This window comes from Hirundo rustica, chromosome 16 (genome assembly GCF_015227805.2).
Source record: "Hirundo rustica isolate bHirRus1 chromosome 16, bHirRus1.pri.v3, whole genome shotgun sequence".
Classification (NCBI taxonomy): domain Eukaryota; kingdom Metazoa; phylum Chordata; class Aves; order Passeriformes; family Hirundinidae; genus Hirundo; species Hirundo rustica.
In genome coordinates, this window is record NC_053465.1 from 12,126,425 (window position 1) to 12,151,560 (window position 25,136).

General features: G+C 51.1%; 1 protein-coding gene and 1 long non-coding RNA gene across 3 annotated transcripts in view; one reads left to right on the top strand and one right to left on the bottom strand.

Annotated features, from left to right (window-relative positions):
- Positions 1 to 398: 398 nt before the first annotated feature.
- LOC120760117 (uncharacterized) lies at positions 399 to 1,774 on the bottom strand. Its single transcript, XR_005703293.1, has 3 exons — positions 1,706 to 1,774; positions 1,341 to 1,451; positions 399 to 505 (listed from the first exon to the last, which is right to left on the bottom strand). It is a non-coding gene; the product is annotated as an uncharacterized LOC120760117 (long non-coding RNA).
- Positions 1,775 to 3,916: 2,142 nt separating this feature from the next.
- The window catches only part of TOX2 (TOX high mobility group box family member 2), a 153,935-nt gene continuing 132,715 nt past the window's right edge, over positions 3,917 to 25,136 (top strand). The window contains exon 1 of one of the 2 annotated variants that reach the window (XM_040080068.2): positions 3,917 to 4,165. In XM_040080068.2, coding sequence (XP_039936002.1) covers positions 4,115 to 4,165 — 51 coding nt within the window. In that variant the 5' untranslated portion in view covers positions 3,917 to 4,114. Of the gene's footprint in view, positions 4,166 to 6,512; positions 6,653 to 25,136 lie in introns of those variants that run through there. The other variant, XM_040080067.2, reaches the window with a different exon arrangement.

Here is a 25,136-nt window from a genome sequence, read left to right on the forward strand (position 1 = left end):
CAGGCTGAAAGAGCTAAAAACCTCCGGTAATCTCCAGGTTCATTAACATTTTTGTTTTTAGAAAGGCAACTTTCTGTCACTAGGAATGTATAATAATATATACTATAGAAGGCGGTGCATTCTGGGTTCTTGAGCTGGGGTGCAGCCTGTCTTCATGTGTGGGAATACACAAAAAAAAAACATTTTTAAAGTGTAGTACATGTGCTGTACTTCAGCTCAGAGGTTACCCTGGGAAATTCCTGCCCTGCCCCAAAATGCCCAGTGGTGATTTGTTGGGTGAAAGCAAAAGCAGAGACTCGGAAATACAAAAAAACACGGCAGCGATGAAACTGAGCTAAAATGCATTTTGACATTTAATCCTAGATCAATTGGCAAATCTCACAACAGATATTTTTTCTTGTCACCTTGGCAAAGCAGAGCCATGGGAAACTAGCTTAAAAAAAGAAATTCATTTTGAAGATCAGCCGCCAATCTTCTCCCTGGACCAAGGGTGAGCTCTCCTGCGCTGTGGAAATATTGAGTAAGTTTAGAGAAAACCCAACTGTTGCAAGCTCAGGAGATCATTTATAAAACAAAAGTCACTCTCTTCTGCATTGAGGAGTCTGAGAGCTACTCTAAGAAAGATTAATTTTCTGGGTAGAGGAGGGGAGCTTCACCCCTCAAAATGAACCAACGAGATGATTCAATTGCTTCACTTTCCGAGCGCGAGCCCGAGACACTCACTCGGAGCGTGGTTGTAAGAAATGACTCCTTTACTTCAGGAGGAAGAAGCTGAAGAAACTGTTAAACTTGGTCACAGTATGTGACATCCTTGAAATCAAAAGCAATACTTCTTCTCGGCAACTGCACAGTAAAATTAAAGATACGAAGCGAAATTCATCTCTGGTGTAATTCTCTTGCCAGTGGCCGGGGAGGCACCTTGGATTAATTTCCTCTATTATACAAGTGGCACAAGACCCTGACAAATGATTTCAAATGTTTCTTGTAGCACTTAGTTAACAGAAATGTTATTCACTGTGTGTCCCACACCTGGGAGATGGAGTGGCTCCGAGGTTGCCTGGCTGAGGATGGGATTGGGGGTGGATTGCAGCTCCTACCCCCCCCACGTCGGCAGAAAATGGGAAGCCAGATGTGAACGTAAATGTGAATTCAGTGATCTCCCACAAGGTAAAAATGCCTCCATGGGGAAACAGGTGATCAAGGAGGGCATGCACACCTCAGCATGTCTGCCTTGGGGAAGGGACAGTCTTTGACTGGATCTGGGCTGGATTGTTCCTCTTGCCCCAACCTCCTGGGCTATTCCTGGGCACCTTCCCCAAAGGGTGACAGAGCTCACTCACCTCTCTAGTCCTGTACTCCTTCTGTTTGGCTTTGGGGTAGACCTTGCAAACTCTGTGTGAGATGCGTTTCTGCTCCTGGACATCCATTCCCATTCTCGGCTTACAGTTTGTCTGTGGAAAGTTTATTTTTTCCTGGAGGAATTCTGAGCAGCAGCATGGCATGCCAGTGCTCAACGTGCCAAGGTGAGAGCTGGGGCAGTGCTGTCCCAAAATTCCCCCAGAAGGGTCCAGCCTTTATCTCCAGACTGTCCTGGGTCCTCTCTCCTCCCAGAGCACAAGCTCCTCGCTCCTCTGCAGCCACCCTTTTCTTGCTGCCACAACTTGGCAGGACTATCCCAGGTCAGTCAGGTTTAGACAGCACAAACCTTTCACTCTCCTTTCCACGGAGCAGCACGAGAAAGTAGGAAAGCTGTTTCACTTCCCTGGGAGACCAGGGATACAAACAGGCAAAAAATGACCAAAGCCAAATACAAACTCAGGACACATGTGAGCACAGAGCCCGAGGTTGGGGTTTTCAAGGGAACCACCTGCAGCTGCCTCCCAAGGTTGTTGCTGGCAAGTAAATTCATTTTCTACACATCTACAAATCAGGAGTGGCTCTGGGTATGGGTTTAAGGAGGTGAGATGAAGGACAAGGTTCTCCCTTGTCTCATGTGTTGAAACCTCTGGGCTGCAGAAGCAAATACATATGACCTTTGAGAAGATCCTGAAGGTCAGGAGGAAGGCTGCCCAAAGAATCTGTGGTTGCCTCATCCCTGGGAGCGTCCAAGGCCAGGCTGGATGGGGCTTGGAGAAATCTGGGATGATGGAAGGTGTCCCTGCCCATGGCAGGCAGAGAAATGCTTTTAAAGGTCTTTTCCAACCCAAACCATTCCACGATTCTATGAGGAGTGGTCCCAAGGTTTGATGCATCAAGGAATCCAAGCACTTGTATCATCCTGAACATGAGAAGAAACTTGCTGATATATTTTACAGACCTTTTGTCGGTAGCATAATCCTGCTAATGAAGATTTTTTGAGGGGAAAATTATTTGTTTATATGCATCAGCCAGGCTGGTGTTTGACCGAAGGTGAGATGTTTTCACTCAGGCAGAAGAAAATTGTTAGTCAATGTTGTGAGTGTCCTTAATACTTCCCTGTCATGTTGGAACTTGTTTTGTTTTGTTTTATTTGGGTTTCTGGAATGTTTTATCCTATCAATGACATTAATTATGGAGTAATTGCCTTAGTAGCATGTAACAACTCTCTTCTTTTTTTCAAAGAGATTTTCACACAATGTGTAAACTTTGCTGTATATGTGCTACGTTTCTTGTGTCATGAAATAACGTGTAGACAAAATAATGTTTTTCCTGTCAGAAATTCAATGGGCATCTAAAGCAAAGTGACAGGTGGTTAAATAGCTGCATTTAAAGGATGTCAAGAAGATTTTTTGGACAGGTACCAAAACCCAATGCCAAAAAGAAGGCCTAATACCATCTGTTTTGTTAGCAGAGAGATGCAGCTTTACATTAGATTTTAAATGACATGAAATGCCAAATTCATAACCTTGATTTGTGGGTCAGATCTAGCTTATCTAGATTGTGAATGTTTCTGTTTACTAGCACAGTTCCTGACCCAGAGCCCACACAGGTAAATGAAGATGCTTCCAATCAGCCCCATTTTAAAGTCACAGGAAGCTCCTGAGCTGCATTTAATTTTGTTTTGTATTACATGTAAATCCAGATGCAATGTGGATTTAATTAATCCAATTTCACTGCATTTAAATGTACACATTTGCATTGTGTTTTTTGGCAATTGGCTTTATCCATTTGTTCAGCTTTTTTTATGACCACTGAAACTACTGAATATTTAGAGATCCCTCTACTTCCAAGTGGGAACGAGGAGTGTAGCTCTGAATTAAATCATTCTCAGACATAAACTGGGGATAAGACTAAAATGTCAAAATATAGCTGCATAATACAGTGGGGAAAATCATATCAGTATTTTAAAGTAATAAAGTACACTGTGCTAAATTATTTTAAAAATCGTTTCAGCAGGCTTTTTAGATGGTTTGTTGAGAGGAGGAGGACTACTCTGAAACAAATAATGAAACTGATAGATTCGGAGGCTTTTTCTTGCTTCTGAAAGGTGCCTTTGAAATGATGATTGTTCAGGTTTAGCCTAATATTTAGAAATACTCACTGTAGAGTTTTCCCTTCTTTGTGAGGAGTCTGTGTGGCTTAAATGGGATTGCTGAGATAATCACACTCTGCTGTTTCTGTTCCAGGGTAACGTTAGGCATGAAATGTGAGTTGTCATGTTGGGAGCTCCTCTTTCAGCCGCCCGGCCGAAGCAGCTGCAGACATTCTGGGGTTTTGGGGGACCCAGCCGGGACAAGGAAGGAAAAGATCCTGGTGTTTGCAGTCTGTTTGGCTGCCTGGCTCAGCCCTGTTGGGGATCCTGCAGCTCCAGGGGTGTTGCTGGTTCCCTTCAGCCATCCCAGACCGCTCCTGCCGCCTGCGCACAACTGCGCAAAACCCAAGGTCTGGACCTGTGGTATCACAGCGAGCCCTGATAACAAGTCTGTCCCAATCACACAGGCTCACAACACACTGAAACACGGGGAAAAGCAGGCTGAGGGAGGATTCAGCAACAGGCACAAGCTGGGGGCTCCCTGGGCGCACGGTGAGGCTGGGCAGGGGCAGGAGCTGCTGTGCATGGGCAGAGGAGCATGGATGGAGACTGCAGGCACCCACGGACACCCAGGCCCTGGCCAGGGGGGAGGCTCAGCTCCCCATGGCTGGCTTCTTCTGTCAGTCTGAGGAGGAGAAGCACTGGAGACACGAGGTGAGCTGTGAGAACATTGTTCTGATGAGGAGCATTCCCTCTGCCAGCTTCCCTTGGCATATATATGTGTGTGTGTGTGTATATATATATATATATAAGCATTCTGGCTATTAATAGCAATAACGCTTTGTGATGCTGGGTGTCTCAGATCAGTCTCTGTTCGAGGTCCAACGGAGGCAGATGAACCTGCAAAGTCTGACAGGGCTGAGCAGTGTAAATCTGAGGAAACGGGGTTTCATTGGGGAAAAAATGAGCTTTGAGAGGGTCTGAAATGGAGCAAAGGGGTGGCTCAGGCACTGCAAATGAATGGGGTTGTATCTGCCAGGGAGGTGCTGCATGTTTGGTGACAAAATGTGTTCATTTTTGTGGGCAACAACAGAATTAAATCCTGCTTTCCGTGGGAAAGTCAATTCCGACTTAACTGCAAAGCTGTTAGCAATGACTCCACAATATAAGAAATATAATGATTATGATAATTAATAAAGATAATAATACAGTCAAACCTTGCTAATGACTCAGAGGCTGCTTACTAATTACGGAATTTTGTGGATAAACAAGCCGGAATAATGCATCATAAAATACACTTTGTTTCATTATTTTGACATCTCTCGTTTAGTTTTAATTATTTATACTTCATAATATACCACTCACTCTACTTGGGAAGGTTTTACAAAAATAATGAAGCTCTAATAATGTGACATGTCAGTTCAGTGTTTGCTGAAACAGGGAGACAGGAAAACCAGTCCTTTCGGGGGGTTTGTAAATCAGGAAGGGCACAGATGAGTGGAGATCAGATATTCAAAGTTTTAATGCAAAATATTAGACGTCTCTATTACGCCTTTGACTGGGAGCCCTCGGAGCAGCTTCCCTGGTGGAGAACTCCTGAAGCCAACCTGCTTCGCTGCTAAATGCAGGAGGATCGATGCTGGTTCCCCAGAAAAATCACACAGCTTGAAAAATAATAATAAATGTGAAGTAGGTTTTTTGTGCCCGACACAATTTTTATCCTTAAATCAATTTTTTCCACCACCACGAGGGCTGAAAGCTTGTTTTTAATTTAAATGAGAGCTACGATTTTTACATAATCACTTGATTCTTGGAGCTGGCTTTCCCTCGAAACCCCAGCCCGACTCCCCCCTCCCTGAATTTGGCAGGAATTGACCCCACTCTTGCAATGAAAGACACCGGAGGAAGAACTCAGCATTTATTTAGCTCAGTTTTCCAGCTCCAGAGGGTCCTGAAGGGTACATGTTGGAAATAACCCTTCGGTGTCAGGAGGGCTTTTTCTAAAAAAAACCCAATAAAAAATAAAGAGGGGGGGTGGGGAAGGAAGGGCGATTTTTCTTGGGGATTTGCCAGCACACTGACCCTACCAGCCCTGTCCCAGCTCTTTGCCAGCCTATGGACCGGTTGTTGCAACTTTCAAGCGTTTCCCTGGATCTGTGGATGGGATAGCATACTGCAAAACCGCTCTGTGTATAAAATTCTCTCCCACTGGGCTGCTTTTCCAGAGGGATCTGTTGGGAGCCGCTGGAAGGGAGAGGGAGAGCGCAGAGCCTGCGGCAGCGGGGCAGGGAGGGGGAACCCTGCACGCCCGGCCTCCGAGCATCCTCCCTCCCCACGGACACATTTGGGTTTTCCGTGCGGCACTGCCCCGACAGCCCCGGCCCGTGGGAGTCGGAGGGTGGTCATGGATGGAGCTGCCTTCCAGCAGCGGGAATTATAAAGACTGGGATGTTTGGAAAGCCGAGGTGGGGCGAGAATGGGGGTGTCCGCGCCCGGGGGAGTAGGAAGCCAGCGCCAGGTGCAGAGCTTGAGCCTGGCTGTTCTCTCCGGGCTGGGAGAGCAGGTGGGGAGGCACAGGCCTTCCAGAAACGGGCCGTAGTTAGGGGCTCTAAATGGGGGACCCGCTCGGGGTTCCTACTGGGGTCCTGCTGAGGCTGGATCGGCGCGCTGGAGAGCGTCCTTCATCGGCGGGCGGGCACCAGCTGCAGAGAGAAACCGAGCCGCAAGGGCAGCGTCCCGAGCCGGGAGAGGGCACACGGGGCACGGTGCGGGCCGCCGAAGACGCGACAGGGCTGCCGCAGCGGCCGGGGATGGGCTCCGGGAGCTCCCCGGGCTCTTCCGCGGGGCTCCGGCGGCGCCGCCCGCCGTGCCCGAGCCCCGGGCGGCGGCGGCCGCGGGAGGAGCCGCCCGGCCCCGCCGCGAACAATAGCGGCCCGGAGCGGGGCGGTGCGGAGCGGGGCGGGCCGGGGGCCGCCGCCCCGCCCCCCGCGCCGCCGCCCGCCCGCTCCCCGCCCTCTCCCCGCGCCAGAGGCACCGCCGCCGCCGCAGCCGGGTCCATGCCCGCTGGAGCCCCCGCCTGCCGCCGCCCGCAGCCCCGGCATGGACGTTCGGTTCTACCCCTCCGCCCCCCCCGCCGTGGGCTCGCTGCCCGGCGCGGACCCCGCTTGCCTGGGCCCGCTGGATTATTATCACTGCAACAAGGTACCGGGGGCGCGGGAGGGGGGGTGGTGCGCGGGCTCGGCGCGTCCCGCCGCTGCTCCGCGGCCACGGGCAAGGAAAAGTGCCGGCTCCTGCGGGAGGGAATTTTGAAAGTGGTCTGGAAGCGGAGCGGGGGGAGCCGTCGGGTGCCCGGGCCGCCCGCAGCGGGCGGGGGGAGCCCGAGCCCGGGCGCTGCTCGGCGGGGCGGGCCGGGAGCGGAGCGCGGTGTCCGTGTGTCCGTGGGTCCGTGTGTCCGTGCCGGGTCGGCTCAGCCTCCTCCGCTCCGGGAGCGCTCGGCCCGGGGCGATGCGCGGGGTTGGGGGGGGGTTGTTGTTGCCGTTCTTGTCGGGTACTTTTTTCCTGTTGTTCTTCGCCGTGTTGTTGTTGTGCACCTTCTTCCCGAGCCGCGGAGCCGCCGGCCGCGGCTCCTCCGGCTGCGTCCCCGTCCCTCGGCTCCGTCCCTCAACCCTGCGCGCCCCGGCGCTGCGCTCCCTCGGAGGGGACACCCAGCTCCGGGCTGGGGGTGTCCGTGTGCCCCCAGACCCACAGCACGGCGGGGACACCTCCCTCACGCACATTCTCCCCGCTCGCTGCAGCTGCGAGGCGAAGCACCCCGCACTTGTAACGGGAGAGGGATGCGCAGCGGATATTTGAGAGCGCGGAGGTGCTGTAGGAAATTTCCCTCATCCCGGAGAAGGCGAAGCGAAGGGGATAGATGCTACTTCAGGGATAAGGAGTTCTCTGCGAGTATCGCCTTGGTCGCCGTGGGTAAACCGAGCTGATGTTTCAGCTGCAAAGCCGTGGGATTCAGATCCCTTTGGAGGGAGGGGGATCATCCCAGACGTAATCCTTGCTGCCTTCCGGGCCGAATTCGGGTAATTGCGTTGAAAAAAAGTTAATAAAAGGAGAAAGTGCTCTCTCTACTGCGCCGGTACAGCAGCTCGGGATGCTCCCGGCTCACCTCGCTGTTGTGATACTTCGGGATCAAACTCTTATAAGCAGAGGGAAATGTGTGTGTCTTCCCAGGCGCGGCAAATTAATCTTTATGTATCAAGAGACGTATTTAACCGTTTCTCTGTCGTTGGGTTATCTATCTCTTTTTATTAAGTTGTAGCAAACCCAATAGTTCTCGTTCATTTTGAGATGCCGGATTATACTGAAACAACTTTCGTTGTTTTCGCTTCTATCTGCGTACTGCTGGCTTCAAAGTGTTTCATTATCATCGCCGTTGCTCCTAAAACGCTAAATACGCTCTTAAAATACTAACGAGAGCCGGATCACCTGGGAGCAGGACATTTGTCCTGCCGAAACATCAGCCCGTCGTGCGTAAAACCAGAAACCTGGGATCGTGTGAGCGTGAGCCACTGGGGACTGCGGCTGTCCCCAAATCCCGCTGGCTTTCGGAACTCGCTTTTACCGAGAAGTTGTTGGATGCCAACAGGATTTACTTTGCCCCGCAGTGTTCTGTGCGGGAGCTGCGGCTGGTAGCCGGGCTCGGGGCTGCGTGGTGCCGTGTCCCGCCCGCCCGAGCCTCGGGGCCCCTCGCCGTCAGCTCATCCGTGGCCTGAATCCCCGAGATTAGTCCCGGATTAGGCGGTCGCAATTGATCCGCGGGTCCTCGCCGCCGCTGCGGCCGGGAGGCTGCGGGAAATCGCCTCTTCTGGGGGTGCAGCGAGCTGAGCCCGGCGGGCGAGGGCTGCGATGGGAGCCGGTGCCGGCCGGGCGGATGGGACAGCGGAGAGGAGCACCCAGGTACTGACCACTGCCACCAGATGCTGCTGTTGTCACTGCTACCGGGGACCTTAAGGCCGCGGCAGAAGAAAGGAAGTGACTTACCCTTTGCTGATATTCAGGGCGCTTCCCCCCCCCCCCCCCCCGCCCCTTCTTTTCTTTTCTGAGTTATCGAATGACATTTGCTCATGCACGGCCGTGCACGTTTGTGGCATGAGGCCGCTGGAATGAAGCCAGGGATGGAAATGGGCAGACTCTGTTTCCCTGACAGACTGCAGGTATCACGGCTGTAACTTCAGCATCCAACAGCGCCCGGAGCGGTGCGGGAGGAGGTTTCTCCTGCTGCTTTTCCTCGGCGCAACTCCGGCAGGTGCGGGGTGGGATCCAGCCCAGGATCACCAGCAGCTTGCTGTTCTCTTGTGCCTGCCGTGGATCAAGGGTTCTCCTGCTTCCTGGAGCCACACGGGATACTCTGGGAAACTCCAGAACCTCACGCCAATCCCAACCCGTTGCTCCTGTCCGGCGCTGGTGGCTCAGCCCGGGGCTGTGCTGAGACAGTGTCTGCCTCGAAGCATTTCCACTTAAAAAAGCTACAGAGGAGGGTAGGGTGGACTGGAAAAATCAGATTTCTCCCACTATAGCATGCAGATATCCCAGATAAAATCCATCCCTGTGAAGGAGCAGGGCAAGGAACACTTACAGGCTCTTTGCTGTCCTCCTGCTTCGCTGAGTTTATGGAGACGCTCTATGGAGCCCTTTGATTTAAAAGGCTTGTTTTGGTCAGGATTTTTTGTTTTGTTTTGTTTTCCCTTCATTTCTTTCTTTCTTTCTTTAGGGGGAGGCAGCAAAGCTGGGCTGTGCAGTGTCACTGTGCAGAAATAACTCGCTGGGAGCACGGCAGAGCTCTGCCTTTGCCATGAGCTGCCTTAGCCCAGAGCAGCCTGAAATGTTAATGGAATTGTTCTGTGCACTTACTGGACATGATATTGTTACCGGGAGGGCTCCGCTCTCGCCTGCGCGCTGCAGTCAGCCACAATTCCTCTTTGCAGCTACGCAGGGGCCTATTGCACATCAGCTTTCCCATTTCTGAAAGGACGAGGGATGTTTAGAGGGATAATGAAATGGGAGTGTGTGTTCAGCCCGGGCCTCCCCAGAAAGGGGCAATTTGCACCCTTTCTTCAGCTGCTTCCACAGCATCCCTGTTCTCCCGGGAAGGGCTGGTCCCTGGGAGGGATGGAGAAGGTGGTGAGGGGCTGGACACTCACAAGCGGATAACAAGAGCCCTCCTGCCCCATCAGGCAGGGTGAGAAGGAGCTCTCCCTGCTGCTGACCGTGTTTGGTGAGGAGCTGTGATGGATCCAGGAGTACTGGTGGCATCGAAGCCAGGGAAAAGGGCTCCCTGTGTAAACCAGTCCCTGTCACTGGTGATCCTGCATGGAGCAGCCTGCCATGGCAGCTGGGAAGAGGAGCCAGCCCCAAACTTCCCTGTGCCCAGGGAGCTGCTGCTCACAGCCTGATGCTCCTTGGCAGGAGTTTTAGGGCTGCAGAGTGCTCAGCCCAAGGTGGGGGGTGATATGGAGCCACCTGAGAGGACAACGAGCATTTCCCACTCTGGAGTGCTGGCCCCTCCACCCTGTGGGCTGGATCCAGGACCTGCTCCAGCACTGGGACAGCAGGAACACCTCTGGTGTCTGCACAGTGGCCACGAGGGACTGGGGAGGTTCAGCTGAAAGTGTGAGGAGCCCTCATCCAAACCACAACACCCATCCCCGTCATCGGCCACCTGAGGACTGCTAAAGGAAACATCTCTGGTTTGGATTCCTTGTTTAAATCTGGGTCTAAACCCCTTTTTCTGTCCCCTCTGGCCGTTTTCCTGTGGCATTGTTGCCTGCTGCAGACCCCTTCCTGCTCACTTGCCGGGAAAGCTTTCACAGGGTTTTGAGTTGCTCGTGTGCGGTGCTGGTGTTTGGGTGAGAGCAGAGCGTTCCTGCACCACTTCAGGGAGTGTGCCCTGGTGGGGCATTTCCCCTCCAACTGCTTTGAGAAAACGTGAGGATTTTTCCCTCTTGAGCTTTAGGGAGATTTTGCAGCTGTATTTCACAATAAGTAAACCACGGTACGGTTAAAAAATGCATTTTAGTAACACCGAGGCTCCGCTCTTAGCACAGCTTTAGCGACAGGATCTGCTGTGCTGGCTGATATGCCAGCATGGAAGGGTTTTTCCTGGATCCTAAATTGTTTGTGTGGGTCCACGAAGCCCAGGGGGGAATTTTTCCTTCTCTGCCCAAGTAAAATTGCCTTGGCAAAGGAGGCCTGTGACAGGAATCCTGCCAGAGCACGATACCCTGCGCTCTTTCATGCAGGGATGCTGTGATGCAGGAGGAGTGATCCTGCTCCCCAGGGGCATCTTTGGGGGAGTGAATTATCATCTCTATTCTTCCTGCAGAAATAAATTTAAATATAAATTCTTCCTGCTTGCTGCTGGTGTTGCAGCGGTCAGACTGGGTCAGCACAATGCCCAATTTCCAGCCAGTGGAATTGCTGGGGATTGAGGAGGAGGAGGAGGAGAAGGAGAAGGACCCAGCCTGGGAATACCAAATCCCAGGTGCTGTGAGACCCTGGGAGTGTCCCTGGTCCTTGGGAACTCCTGTGCTGGGGGCCCTGTTATGAACCCTGCAGGATTTCTGTGAGATCCGTCAGCATCATCAAACCTTTTCCCAAATTTTCCTTGTAGGATCCTGTGGCTCTGCCTCTCCAAACACACCCTCTCTCTTGCCTTTTAGGCCGATAAATTGACAAAAAACTATTTTGCCAATGCAGTATTAAGCTTTATTAGTCATGTGATAGGTATTAATCTGCAACCAATGCTCTCTTCTTCTTCTGAGAGCCCTTCAGAAGTGGGATCTGAGCTGGTACGAGCCCGAGCCGATGTGCCAAATGCATTTCTGATGTGGCAAATGCATTTCTGTGAAATGTTCTGTTTTGACTTTTACAATAAATTGTACATTGCAGTGATAAACATGCTCCCTTTTTTCTTGTTGCAGCACTGCTTTGCCATTCTGGAAGATAAAATACATTCTTTCCCTTCCTACTTCCGAAGCCAACTCTGTTTCGAAGTAGCATAAATCTTTCTTTGGAGATGGAGGATTTTGGATGGAGAACAAAGTCCAGCAGATTTTTAATTTGGGGCCCATTTCATTCTCATTTGGCAGGCAGCTCCTGTTGATTTGAAAATGTAGATTTTTTTTTTTTTTTTTTTTTTTTAATTTTTTGTTTCTTTTAGGCCCTGAATATGGGCAAGGGCTTCCTCTGAAAAGTGGTTGAGCTACTCAGTGGGACAACCCTACGTTCTCCAGAGTGGTCTTTGATGGGTTGCACAGCAGAAAGTGTTTGAAGCTCCATTTTTTGCCTTGGGCTTTAAGTCAGGGCTCGGGAGCTAAATAATGAATGTCCATCCATTCATAGAAAATGTTGTTCTCCCTGCATGCACGGAGGGGAGGCTTTAATCTGGTTGTTTTGGGAACAGTGGGAGATGTTTTGAAGACCGCTCTGACTCGTGTGTAACAACATGTTTGTTTGGGCTGCTTCTGAATAACCTTGTCAAGGGCCTGATCCAGGGAGGTCCTTGTAGCAGAGGAGGCATCAAGAGACAAAAAAATTTCAGCATCAAAACTGTACAAGTTTCTCTGATTCATTTATGATTCTTCAAATCAGTGTTTGTCCCCTGACTCAGTGTTCCAAACCTGTGGGTGTTACAGCACCGTGACTGCAGGGTAAATCCATGAGCAGCTCTGCCGTGGACCCCTGAGCCTGCAGCAGGCACCAGGGTCGGTTTGTGCATCCACAACAGAGAAAACATTCTCTTAATAAACTGTATTTTCTTGTGCACACCAGAGCATCCTGTAACTTGGAGGGTGCGTGGCCAATCCTCGTGCCAGGGCAGTGGGAGAGCACCTGGAACCTTGCAGAGCTCTTCCAGCTTTTCCTCCTTGGAAGGATGGGCGCTGCCACCTCCTTTCCTGGGGGCCGTTGTTGTTGTTGTGATCTTCCTGCAGCATTTGCAGAAAAATCTCTGTTTTCACGCTGCCTTCACTTTGCTTCTCTTTCCTGCTGGATACGAGGAGCAGGAGCTGAGGATGCTCCACCACCACAAACCAGCCCCACTGGGAGGGGGGAGCGTTTTCCCCTCGAGGTGCAATTTTTCCCTATTACCTTTGTACTCCTCTGTTGTTTTTTTTTTTAACAAAACGAGCTCTAAATGCTTTTACCATACGTTGGGTTATATCTTGCAGTATAAATGAAGCATATAATTGTGTTTTCCTAACAGCTCCACATTAAAAATAAGTTATTGTGTCGCTAATGTGTTTTTCCTGACAATTTTCCATCCGGTGAGTGCGAGGCTTCTGTCTGAACTGTCGTGTAGCAGCACCTCTGCCTCCTCTTGAGATCTTATTCCGTATTCCTCAAGTCAGGCTGACGTGTTAGTGTGATTAGAGCTTTCAAACTATTAATTCCTAATTGGAGGTTTGAGCTCTAATGTTCCACCTTTGTGATTTTACACTCGTTTTAATATAATTAAATAATGCATAATGCATGTTCTTTAATATTACACATAAATTATAGATGGCATATACTATATTCTATGGTGTACATAAATTAGCTATTATCTAGTATGTGATATAAATTATATTACGTATTATATATGATATATTATATATAATATATATAATTATAGTGTATGCTTGGGGATACACAGCTCGGCTTCAGCAGCAAAAAAATCTCCCCACAAAACTTACTGGGACAAGCACCGATCACACCACTCTTTAAAGAACAGGAAAAAAAAACCCCCACAAACGATAGAAAACAGCACTAAATCACCTGATTTTGCAGCTGCATGACCAGATTTAAATATCCTAATTGTCTGCCTGCCCCCCCACACACCTTTTCCTATTGTTCCCCTCCCGAGGTTTTGTTCTGACGGATGTCATTTCTTCCCTGAAAAATGGCCCTGGCTGCCGCGGTGCTGCAGGCAGAATCTCTGCCTTGTGCCACAGAGCCTCTCTCCGCCGCCCCCATCTTTTGCATGGATTGCTTGACCTCTGCAGATATAATTAAATCTCTTCCTGGCGACTGCGAGATTGCAGCTCAGCTCCGTTCCAGGGAACTGGGAGGGAAGTGTTACGCGGGAGCCAGGAATTGTTCTTGGGGAGAGGTTGTTGGAGCTGGTTGGTGTTGGTGGCTGCACGTGGCTTCAGAGGAACCTGAGCTGCAGATGTCACCCAGCCTTGGTCCGAGGCAGCTTCTTGACCTCTGATTCTGGGCTGGGCCTGGACACTGGATTTTGCCAGTGTTTAAAATGTAGAAGGTTTAAATTTTTTTTCTGCTGGTTTGAGGACTCAGCCCCTTGCTCTCATGCTGCCCTCTTTCCCTGGGTTTCTAAGGATCTCATGACTTAGCAGGTGTTAGGAAAGGGGGTGACAGTACAAGGACCTGTGGGGCAGGTGGCAGGACCTGCTGCAGCTCTGCTCTGAGCCTTTTCTCCCCATTCCCAACGAGCACCATCTTTCAGGAGCAGAGCCCCTCAGCCTGGAGAAGAAGGTCGGGGACAGCCCTGGCACTGTGGTGCTCAGGGGAGGTGTGGGACGAGCCCTGGCACTGCCACCCTCCCCTCTGGTGACGTGCCACCATCCTCACTGTCACCCAGGCTGTATTTTCCCCACGACCCCATGGGTCCTGTTCCACCCCCCAGTGGCAAGGAGCACTTTTTTATGGGATTAGCTGGATCACATGAGCGGGTTTCTCTTCCCACAAAACCTACCGATGAGTCAGAGTTTCCATCCCCATCTGGGCTCATCAGGGAGGCTCCATCCCCTTTCTTCCCGGCTGCCTGCATGTGCACGGTGCTTTTCCTCTCCACTTTAGGGAAAAAAAAAATCATCTTCCTCTCCATCTCAGTTCTTTCTTGTGGCCAAGGCTGGGAGATAAGAGCTGTGTCATGGCTCTGCCTTTTATCCTCTCCAGGGACTGGCCTAGGTCTCCCTCTCCAGGAGCAGCAGCTGAGTTCAGGGCCCCCCAGACATGTGGGGTTTATTTTGGGAATAATTTGAGCCACCCTGAGCACTGAGTATCCACTGCAGGAGATCCAGATCTGTGGAGAAATGCAAGCAGAGCCTCTGACATCTGAAAGGTTTCTGTCTTCCAAAGATGTGGATCTCCGCGTTTATACCCATGAGAGAAGTTTCACCTTTGCAGCCAGGTTCCCCCAGCCATTTATTCCTGAACCTCTCCCTCTCCCTGGGAAGGTGGTAGGGCTGTGTAGGCTCTTTAGGACTTGCCAAGCCTTTTAAAAACCCTCAAATGCAGGAGTTTTAGTGCAAAGGATGACGCTGGGAAGGAGAGGAGATGGTGATAGAGAGCTTGGCCTCGTGTCGTGCTGGCCCATGTGTGGAGCTGGTGGAGCTCAGCCCTGTTCCAGCAGTGCAGGCTGAGTTCCTTTCTCCCCTGAGAGCCGAGCCCTCGGTCAAGGATGAGCTGTTTGATTCCACCCCACCATCACCTCTCCTTGGTGCAGTGGGGAAGAGGCTCCCAGGGAGCCCTGTGGTGCTGTGGGAGAGCACAGGGGGGGCTGCTGGAGGGCCCAACATCTGGGGGCATGGATTTGTTGGAGAGAGTCCAGAGGAGGCCACAGAGATTCTCCAAGGGCTGGAGCCCCTCTGACCTGAGCCAGGCTGGGAGAGCTGGGGGTGCTCACCTGGAGAGGAGAAGCTCCAGGGAGAGCTCAGAGCCCCTGGCAGGGCCTAAAGGGGCTCCAGGAGAGCTGCAGAGGGACTGGGGACAAGGGATGGAGGGGCAGGACACAGGGAATGGCTTCCACTGCCAGAGGGCAGGGATGAATGGGAGATTGGGCAGGAATTGTTCCCTGGGAGGGTGGGCAGGCCCTGGCACAGGGCGCCCAGAGCAGCTGTGGCTGCCTCTGTATCCCTGGAATGTCCAAGGCCAGGTTGGACATTGGGGCTTGGAGCAGCCTGGGACAGTGGAAGGTGTCCCTGCCATGGCAGGGGGTGGGATGAGATCCAACTAAAACCATTCCATGATTTTGTTATATCACTTACAGTTATTAAACCCTAACTTTTTTATTTCTTTTTGGTCAATAAATAACAGATCCGTTCCCTGTTTCTTAGTTTTCTTGGGTGCTTCTTTGAACAGAGGGGTTTTATACACTGAGCCATCTCAGAACTTTGTGCCTGCAGAGGAAGAATGATGTATTTTTAGGGAATCAGATCTGTAGTCCCTACTGTCAGAAGAGGGGCAGTGTACCCTGGAGTCCTCAACAAAAAGAAGAGAAACTTTGACAGCATGGAAATGAAATACGTGAAAACCTTAGTGAATTCTAACTGAATTATCTTGGTTTGTTTCAGCTTATGCAATGGCCCCAAAACCCCTTAGATTATCGTATGAAGAAGAAAAAGCAGAAGTACTGAGGCAGGGGGACACATGAAGAACAGAAGCTGGGGCTTGTAGCAATGGAAAATATTCTCCCCATCAGCTCCTGCTCTGTTTGTTCACGCTCGACCCAGGGAGGCAACTTTTCCCCTGCTGCATTATCTTGTCTCTAAATAGCGTTCAAAGGAGAAGAAGAATGTGCTGTTAAAAATATCAAACTTTTGGGAATGGCTGGCAGACTTTAGCGCTGATAAGCGTTGTTGATTGAAGATCAAACAGCTCTTGAAGAAAAAGCTTCCAGCGAGTGCCGTGGGTCCAGCCCTGCAGCCAGACAGTGAGGTCAGCCTTCAATCCAGGGATATTTAGGGACTGACACTGGAATTATGGTCTGCGCTCCTCCAGCCCAGATGGATGTTGGTGACACGGTGGTTTAAACTTGATAAATCTGTTCAAGCTGAGACCAGCATTTATTACATGCATTAGCAGAGTTTGCATTAGTAGGTGGTAGCTTTATATATATATATATATATATATATATATATGTATAAAATTATTTTTTCCCCTTCGCTTAAGATAAAGAGAAAAAGCTGCAGGTCATAATATGAACTGAAGACTGCTGGCATTTGTTTTTTAATTAATTGACAACCTGCATTTCTATGTCAAGGTGGCAAATTAATAGTGGGTGGCCATCTGTTTGCAAAGCAGATAGTTCTGGCTGTGCCAAACATGTGGAGCATTAAACCATTTGATTTAAATCAGACCAGAATGGTGGTTTTTTTGAACACTCTATTAAGGTGGGGTTTCCATTTAAGAGTTGGGCTTTGAAAAGGTGAAAAAATATTGAAATGGTCTTCTTGGCTTCATATACTTGCAGGTCTTTAAGTGAGTTTTTTGGCATATTTAGCCTTCTTTTTAGGAGAGGCCAAATCCTGGTGGGAATAACAACATGGTGCTTCAATCACCTGTGGAAGTGGGGCACCAAACGTGTGAGAGCACCAAAGAAACAAATACGCATTAAAAATCATAAAGTAGCTCAGGCTGGAAGAGACCTCTGGAAGTGTATTTGAACTAATTTCAATAGCACCTTCTGGGATTGAGATGGCAGGAAAGAAAAATATCAATAGATTTTCTGCTGTAATACAGTGAGAGTCTCTGTGGTGGCGGCTGCAATCAAATGCTAAACAGAAAGTTTGCAATAAAAAGGGCTTTAGTTAGAATTAATAAAATGTGAAACGCCTCATTCCTTGGAAAACATGTGCTATTGACTGAGATTTAGAATATGTCCTGGGAGCAGGGATCTGGATTGCAGGCTCCAGAGCTGGCTCTGGCATCCTTTCCTTGTATGCATTACTGTTATTCATTTATTTATTATATCTCTTTAAAATTTATTTTTTGCCTGGAAAGGTCACAATGTGCAAGTTGGAGAGGAAATTAGTGAAGAGTTGGAATCAGGGGCAGCCCTGCACAAAATTATCATCCTCTTTTCCCACTCCTTCACCTTCCTGTGCTGTGCATGGCAGGGAATGATCTTTAAGGCCCCTTCCAACCCGAATTGGATTCTAAACCAGGATCCTTGTATCACAGGCAAATCCAAGTTTGTCATGGACACTTTCCTCATTAAGTTTGATTTTAAGTCCTGCCCTCCAGAAGCCACAGATAGTTCCCATTTTCAGGAAAGCACCGCTTGAATTCTCTGGGAAATGTGGATTTTAACATCCTCTTGTTCTGAGGAATTGTCTTAGGGTGTTCTGAAGCTCAGCTGGGGCTTCTCATTTGCCTCCAGAGCTGGAAATCTTGGATAGCTGAGAGGCAGGAAGAGCCTGGTGCTGGATCCGGGGCTTGAGCTTGTGTCACTGTCATGGTGCCAGGGGCACGGTGCCGGTGCCAGCTGGGAAGGGATGCTCTGCTTGGCACAGAGAGGTCTCGAGAACAGGCTGCTTCCTCGCTTAGCACAGATACAGCAGGAAGGCTGCAGGACTCACGGGCTCCTGCAGAGCTGCTGGGGCTCTTCCCATCACTGGGACACCAGGTCACCATGCTGAGGGACCAGATGTCCTCAGAAGCTGTGAGATAGGGCTGCTGGTTGCTGTCCTGCTCTCTGGGCGTGGGCACGTGCTTCCAAGAACACGGAGGTGTGGTGCTTGGGGACGTGGTTTAACGATGGCCTTGGCAGTGCTGAGTTGATGGTTGGACTCGATGATCTTGGAGGTGGTTTCCCGCCTTTGGGATTCTCTCACTGTCTGGTGGCAGTGTGGGACACAGAGCAGGACACCTGGGCCACCTGAAAACTCAGGGCCTCATCCCTTTGGCCATTGTGGAGCCACTAACAAGGCCGGTGGGGTGATCCAGCCTTCTCTGGGGCTTTTTCTGGATTTGGTTTGGGGTTCTCGGGGCCATCCCAGGCCAGGAGCTGGGAGTCACTTAATGAGTCACTTCCAACTCTGAATACTCTGTGCTAAACATAACCTCCCCGAGTGAACCCCAGCAACACCAGGCCGAGTTGAGTTAAAAACGAAGACGTTTGTGTGACTGAAGCTTTGGCAGCGTGGTGATGGAGCCAGGCTCTGCAGGGCTGCTCGGCCACTGAGCTCCGTGCCTGGGGACGCTGCCCGGGCTCCTCCGAGCCCCAGGCAGCGAGAGCTGCTCGTCCCTCAGAGCCCTGGAGGCTCAGCTTTCCCCCGGTCGTGGCTGGAGCGCCTCGGCGAAGCGCAAAGCTCCGTCCCCCGGGCGTGGGGAGGAGGTGACTGAGGAAAGTTTAATTCCCAGCTCTTCTCAGCCACTTTTCGGGCTTGCTTGCCCTCTGCGGAGGCTTCCCCTCTCCCTCTCTGCTGCCCAAGCGTTGCTTCCGTGGCGTTTGCTATTTATTTTCTTCCTAGCCCGGGGGCTGCTGCGAGAGGTGTGTCCCTGCTCTGCTGGCCGCTCCCGACGCTTCCCTTTCCTCGCCAATACCAATTGCCTCTGCCGAGAGCTCTCGGCGGCGTTGTGCAAACCTGTTATGGGGCTCACGCTCCCATCCCCCGGCGCTGGATCGGGCTCGGCCCCGCTGCCATCAGCCCCGGGCCGTGAGGCGGCAGCTCCAGCGGGAGGCAGGGGAGCTGCGGGCGGAGCCGAGCTGCGCCCCGGCACACGGGCTGGGAGCGGTGCCGCGGGTGCCGTGCGAGGGTTCTGCTACCGCCTGGTGCATCCGCAGCCCGTCCCTGCCCTGGGCAGAGCCTGCCTGAGCAGTCCCTGTGCTTGCTGGTGGAATTGGAGCTCCTGGAGCATCTTCGTGGAGATGATCCGCGTTCCGTCCAGGCTTCTGCTCAGCCAGGCAGTGCTCCGTCCAAGCTGTTGTCATCGAGATGGCCACAGCACTCAAGGGCACTTATTTAAGAACTTAAGTGGGCTCCAAGTATCAGTACCTTGCTATATAAAAGTCTTTCATACTTTTTCTACATAGCCTTCCATGAGTAGCTCCACACAGCTCTGGCTCTTTCTTTTCTTCTACCTTCCTTCTGCATTTCCAGCTCACTCCTTCCTGTCCCTAGCATGGCCACCTTACCCTGTCTATCTGTTTCCCACACAGCCTCCTGTCCCTTCCTCCTCGCAGCACAGCCAGCAGACTGCACCAGCTATCACTCTTTTATCACCCATCGCTGTGAGGGCAAGGCTGTTCCCACTCTTTGGTGATTACCACAGCTGTAATATACCAGGGGCAAGAGTGCCCTCAGCACTGTCTCTGTCTGCTCTCCCACACCAAACCAGTTATTTACCTGGAAAGTGATATTAGCAAAATCTTAATGAATTTTCAAGTGCTGCTTCATGTGATTTGGCAGCCAGGATTCTCTCAAAAAAGAAAGAAAATAAAAGAGAGAGAGAGAGAGAGAGATTCACCATTGCCGTGTGCCCAAGCTCTTCCCCATCCACTCCACTGCTTTTGAGAGATTAAAAAGAGATTAAATCCTGTTGAGCTGGCAGGTGATGTTGATGAATGTTTGGAGGGGATTAGGGTAAAGCCATTCCTCCTTCTGATTTAGCTCAAGATTTGAACTCATTGATAAAATTTGTCCAGGTTTTACCTCTGAAACCCCCTCTGAGCCCGTGAAGGTGTAAGTGAAAGCAGAGCTTGTTTTTGGAGCAGAAAAGATAATGAATTAGCCTTTGTAAGGCTGGAGGGTCAAGACTGCTGTGCATCTACAACTATTGCAGTGTCCAGTTAATCCTCACTGCCACAGAGTTCGAGGATGCCCAGGCCGGTTCCTTGCCTGGGGGAGCTTGGCCTGATGCTCCTGCTGTAGTTCAGCACAGCTGTGAGATGTTCTGCAACATCCAGCCTGCCTCTGGAGGACACTGTCTCCATGTGGCACTCAAATTCCCACCAAAAAATGTCATTTCTCAAAGTAGGGATGAGATGGAATGGACACAGCCGTGGGCTGGGGCTCAGGGGCTGCGTCCAGCCGAAGCTGTCTGGGTGTTGTGGCACTGTTTGGGTTCTGTGGTGGCACTGCAGTAGGACTGGAAGTAAAGAGGATGTTCTGGCAGCCTCCAGCAGCTGTTGGACCTTCTGGTCCTGCCTGCATCCTGCAGCATGGGAACAGGGATGGTGGGACTCCAGAGGGTGTAAGGTGTCCCAGCTCAGAGGAGCACTGAAACCTGCAGTGAGGAGCAGTGCTGGGACTGGCACCAGCAGCGTGTGCTGGGGCTGCAGGAGAGGATTCCAGCTCCAAGGGTGTGTTTGGAATGAGGCTCAGCACCAGCGCTGAGTGACTGTCCTGGTGGTGGGAGGAATAATCCCCACTGCTCTGTGTTACCCGTGGTCAAACGAAGTCCTTGAGGCGCAGGAAGATCTGCTGGGAGGGCAGGAGTGCAGTGGTGGAGCCTCCAACCTGGAAGAGCTTTATAAACCAGTTCAGGACCTTGCTGCCAGAGCTCTGCACTGCCCCTGGCACCCGTGGCGAGGCAGAGAGGGGGGAAAGCTCTGTGCAAAGCCACTTGGGTGGTTTGGGTGAGGAGCTCCCGCCTGCTGCCCTGTTTGGAGCCTTCCCCGGAGGCTGCTCGTTCCAGAGGGCACGGCTTGGTCACCTCAGCATTTCATCCCCCCTGTGCCCACTGCAGCTCTGAGTTTCCCTGCATGGAAGGAGTGGTAACTTTGGGATAGCAGCTTTGCAGGGATCTCTGTGCTGCTTAGCAAAACGGACATTTAGAAACCACCTGGATACAGGTGAAGGTGCCAGGCAGCTGCTGCTGGGTGTGACCTGGAGCTGCGGGCTCTGTGGAACAGGGCTGAAGTCAGAGACGGTCTGAACAAGCAGAGCTGTGGCATGGAGGATACCAGGATCAGGCTTGTTCCCTGTGGAGCAAATCTGCTCCCTCTGAGCTGCTTCGGATTTATGCAGCAGTAGCAGCAAACACAGCCCCCTCCCAATCTTTGAGGATGCTGGTGGGGTGGGTAGGAAGCCTGATAATGTCACAGACAAGTGGGAATACTTTCAAGAACATAACTGGGAACAATTTAGAAATAATTCCAAATGGAAGATTTTTTATTTTTTTTTTCAGTGTGTCATTGGAATGTATGCTTTTCTAGAAAGTAGGAGGAAAGAGAGCTTGAAATTAAATGTATTATTAAACAGACCTTTCTTAACTCTCATTAAGGAAGAGGATTTGGAGGGAAGTGTTTTCCAGTTTCTTTATCGTGTTGCTGCACAAGCTGGTGTTTGCCAAGCTGGTATTCTTGACTCCTTCAAGAAGAGCAAAAACGAAAGTTAAATTCCTTGTATATTGGAAAAGAGTATTTGGTATCCGTTGTTTGTGATGATGGTAGTCTGTTTAAAATAAAGGTACCTTTGTATTTGCTTAGTTTGACTCTAAACAGGAAAATAATGGCTTTTGTAATGTCTCTATTAGAGGAGTATTGTTTGAAAGCACTTTGGGCTTACATTAGTTGAGTGCAAAATGAATTCCTGCTCTGGAGCAAATAAACCCCAGTGGGGCTGGATGCTGGGAGCTGCCAGTGTGATGTGGAGATGTGCATCACACAGGTCTCTGGGGGCCAGTTCTTGATGTAATTCCTCACGCTCCTCGCCTTCCCTCCTCCCTTCACTCACCTCAGGGATGCAGCATCTCACCCCAACAAACTGGTTTCACATCTACATCTGAAACTGGGGACACGGGGCAGCATGAGGAGGGGTCAAGGAGCTTTTCAGTGCTTTAAATAATGCGTGCCAGCACATGAGTAAACAGGCTTTGGTGAAATAACTTCTTTTTTCTCATCTGAACACCAACAGACCCTTGCAGTTTGGGGGATTTCTCGATTTTCTTTTTTCCTAACCGTGATGGGAAAACGGGAAGCAGTAGGGAAGTGCTCACTGGCGGTGCTGGGTGTGTCAGGAATTGCACAGGCAGCTCTGGGGTGTGTGGGGTGCCTTGCACCAGCACCAGAGGCTCCTGTGCACAGGTCCAGGGGCAGCTCCCGGAGCTGCAGTTGCACACACGTGCTGTGAGCTGAGGCTGCTGAACGCTCAGCACAGCTTGGTTTGCCAGCAGCATCCAGTGACGTGTCGGCCCCCATCCCTGGAAGTGTCCCAGGCCAGGTTGGACACTGGGGCTTGGAGCACCCTGGGGTAGTGGAAGGTGTCCCTGCCCATGGCAGGGGTGGGATGGGAGGAGTTTGACCTGAACCATTCTGGGATGATTCTGTGTGACACAGCAGGAGTTAGAACAGCATCTGGGAGCTCTGTTGTCCCCATGCCCACTGCAAGCACCTGTTCAGATCTAAATGTTCACTTTGGTCACATAACAGCGTGCTGGGGGACACACGACACAAGCAGTCAGGACCACCTGCTTGCCTCTTTTCCTTTCACATAAAATAATGAGGACGTTTTTGTAAAAAGCAGCTAAATGCTTTAGAAAGAGAAGCCAAGGTCTCTCTTCGCTAAGGTGTCAATGCTTTTATTTTAAGCTTAATGTTGCATTTAGTTTGTTATCTACAGATTATAAAATGTGGGTGGGGATGACTGTGATATCCTGCGGGAGGGATTAGCTCCCCACTGCGAGCAGGGGGTGTTTTCTGTGCAGGGCTGGGTGGGGTGTGCTGCTGGGGCAGCTCTGGGCTCTGGAGCTCTGCCCCACAGCTTCCCCCAGGATGCAGCCTCCCAGTGTTGATTGTGGCAATGCCCCATTTCTGTTCCAAAGCAAAAAAGAACTCATAGCTGGTGTGAAGCCATGAATTTGGGGGATAAAGTGCTGTGCAAGCCCCAGCTTTTCCATATTCAGTTCTTAAAGAGGGACAATAAAGATGGGGAAAAACTTTCTAGGCAGGGCCTATTGCTACAGGACAAGGAGTGACGATTTTAAACTAAAAGAGGGTCAATTTAAAATAGATATAAGGAAGGTATTTTGTGTTTGTTTTTTTTACAATGACAGTGGTAAAGCACTGGCACAGGTTGCCCAGAGAAGCTGTGACTGCCCCATCCCTGGATGTGTTCAAAGCCAGGTTGGGGCTTGGAGCAACCTGGGATAGTGGAAGGTCCCAGCCCATGGTAAAGGAGTGAAACTGGATGGGCTTTAAGGTCCCTTCCAACCCAAACCATTTTTTCTGGCCAGGATGTGCCCAGAGGATGTAAAACCTCCCTGATGGCCTTGCAGGCAGATGTGCAGTGGTGGCTGAGGAGTCTCCCAGCTGTGCATGAGCAGAGGATATGGATGAGCTCTGCTGGCTCCCTCTGTGGCTCCTGTGGGTACAAAGCTCTGTTTAAACTCGGACCTGGGGTGTTGGGTGCTGCTGCAATGATGTGTGACCCAGCAGAATTTTGAGGCCACAGCTGAAAAATGTCCTACTGGGCACTTAGGAAAGGATGGTTCCTTACAAATATAGCTAAAGTAGACAAAGAGCGTGGACATGGGGGTGAATGAGGGAGAGGGAAATCATACAGCTACCAGGGAATGTCTTTCCAGGGTTATTTTTCAGAAGAATCTCAGCGCTGTGAGTTCTGCATTGCCAGCGTGCCTGACACAGAGCAGGGCCCTGCCCTGTGTGCTGGGAGAGGTGTCTGGCACCAGGCTGCTCCTCCCTGTCCTGCTGCCAGGGAAATCCAGGCCATGGGCTGGGTGAGATTGCAGCTGGGCTGTGGCCTCTCCTCTGCTTTGATGGGGAGTTTGCACTGTGGGCAGTCATTAGATAATCATGAGTACAGGGGTGATGCAGGTGAGAAAGTGTGGTTTAAGCACAGCTTTGGCTCCAGAAGACCTCTGAGAGCATCAAAGGCCATCAGCATCCTCCAGCTGTGTTACATGGGGCAGCCACAAGTGGTTTGCAGCAGGCTGTGCCTGTCAGCAGCACTGACCTTGGGAGAGGCTCTGGAACGAATGGGACTGGTCAGAGATCCCTGGTGGGTCACAGAAAATGTCCCTGCAGACACCAAAGAGTCAAATCCACCTGTGAATCCCTGGGCACTGCGGTTGGTTAATTTGTGGAGTGGGTTCCTGGAGCATTCTGAGGCACGTGGCTTTGGTTTTACCAAAATCATCAAAGCTGAAAAATTCATCAATCCTATTCCTTCCTCCCAGTGACCACACACTTGGCAAAGTTCCCACATTTTTCCTTCCCCTTTCTCTGTGTGAGGAGTCCCTCCTTCTCACACGAAAGGCTGCAGGCTCAGGATGCTGCCTGTGCTGTGGGAGCCCTGGATGCTGCTCTGAGCCATGGTGGAATGGAGATCCAGCTCTCCAGGCTGCCACGATGCTCCTTGCTTTGAGTGTTGTCTGGTACTTTTCCTTTTGGAAAACTGTGGAAAAAAATAGTAAAAGAGGAGCTTAGCCATTTCCAGGCTCTTGCCTCACTCCAGTGGTGAGAGGGTTAATGAGAGAGGTGGCCACTGGACTGGTCACCGCTGTCCCCATGGGTTTTGCTGAGTTCCTTAGCAATGAACTTCAGAGCTGGACTAACTCCGTGTTGTTAGTGAGGATCATGGATTGCCCAGCTGTCCTGTGCCCGTAAAACCCTGGGTGAGGAGGGAAGGGTGCTGCTGGTAGAGGGAATTTCCCAGAGTGGCCAAGTGGCTGCTGCCTGGTGGCATCAGAGGAGGGTCCCTGGAGCCCCCACAGAACCCAGGGCTTGGATTGGATTGGTGTCTCTGCATCTGCCTGGCGTGAGGGAGCCGTGGAGGGGAGGAAGGGGTGCAGATCAGTGCAGATCGTCCAGCAGGAGCAAGCACCTGGCTGTGCAGAGATTTCTCTTGCACTGTGCTCTTCCATACAAAGGGTTGCAAAGATCAGCCCTGGACCAGAGCAGAGAGCCCACTCCCGTGCCCCTGGCACAGAGGAGGTGCCCAGATCC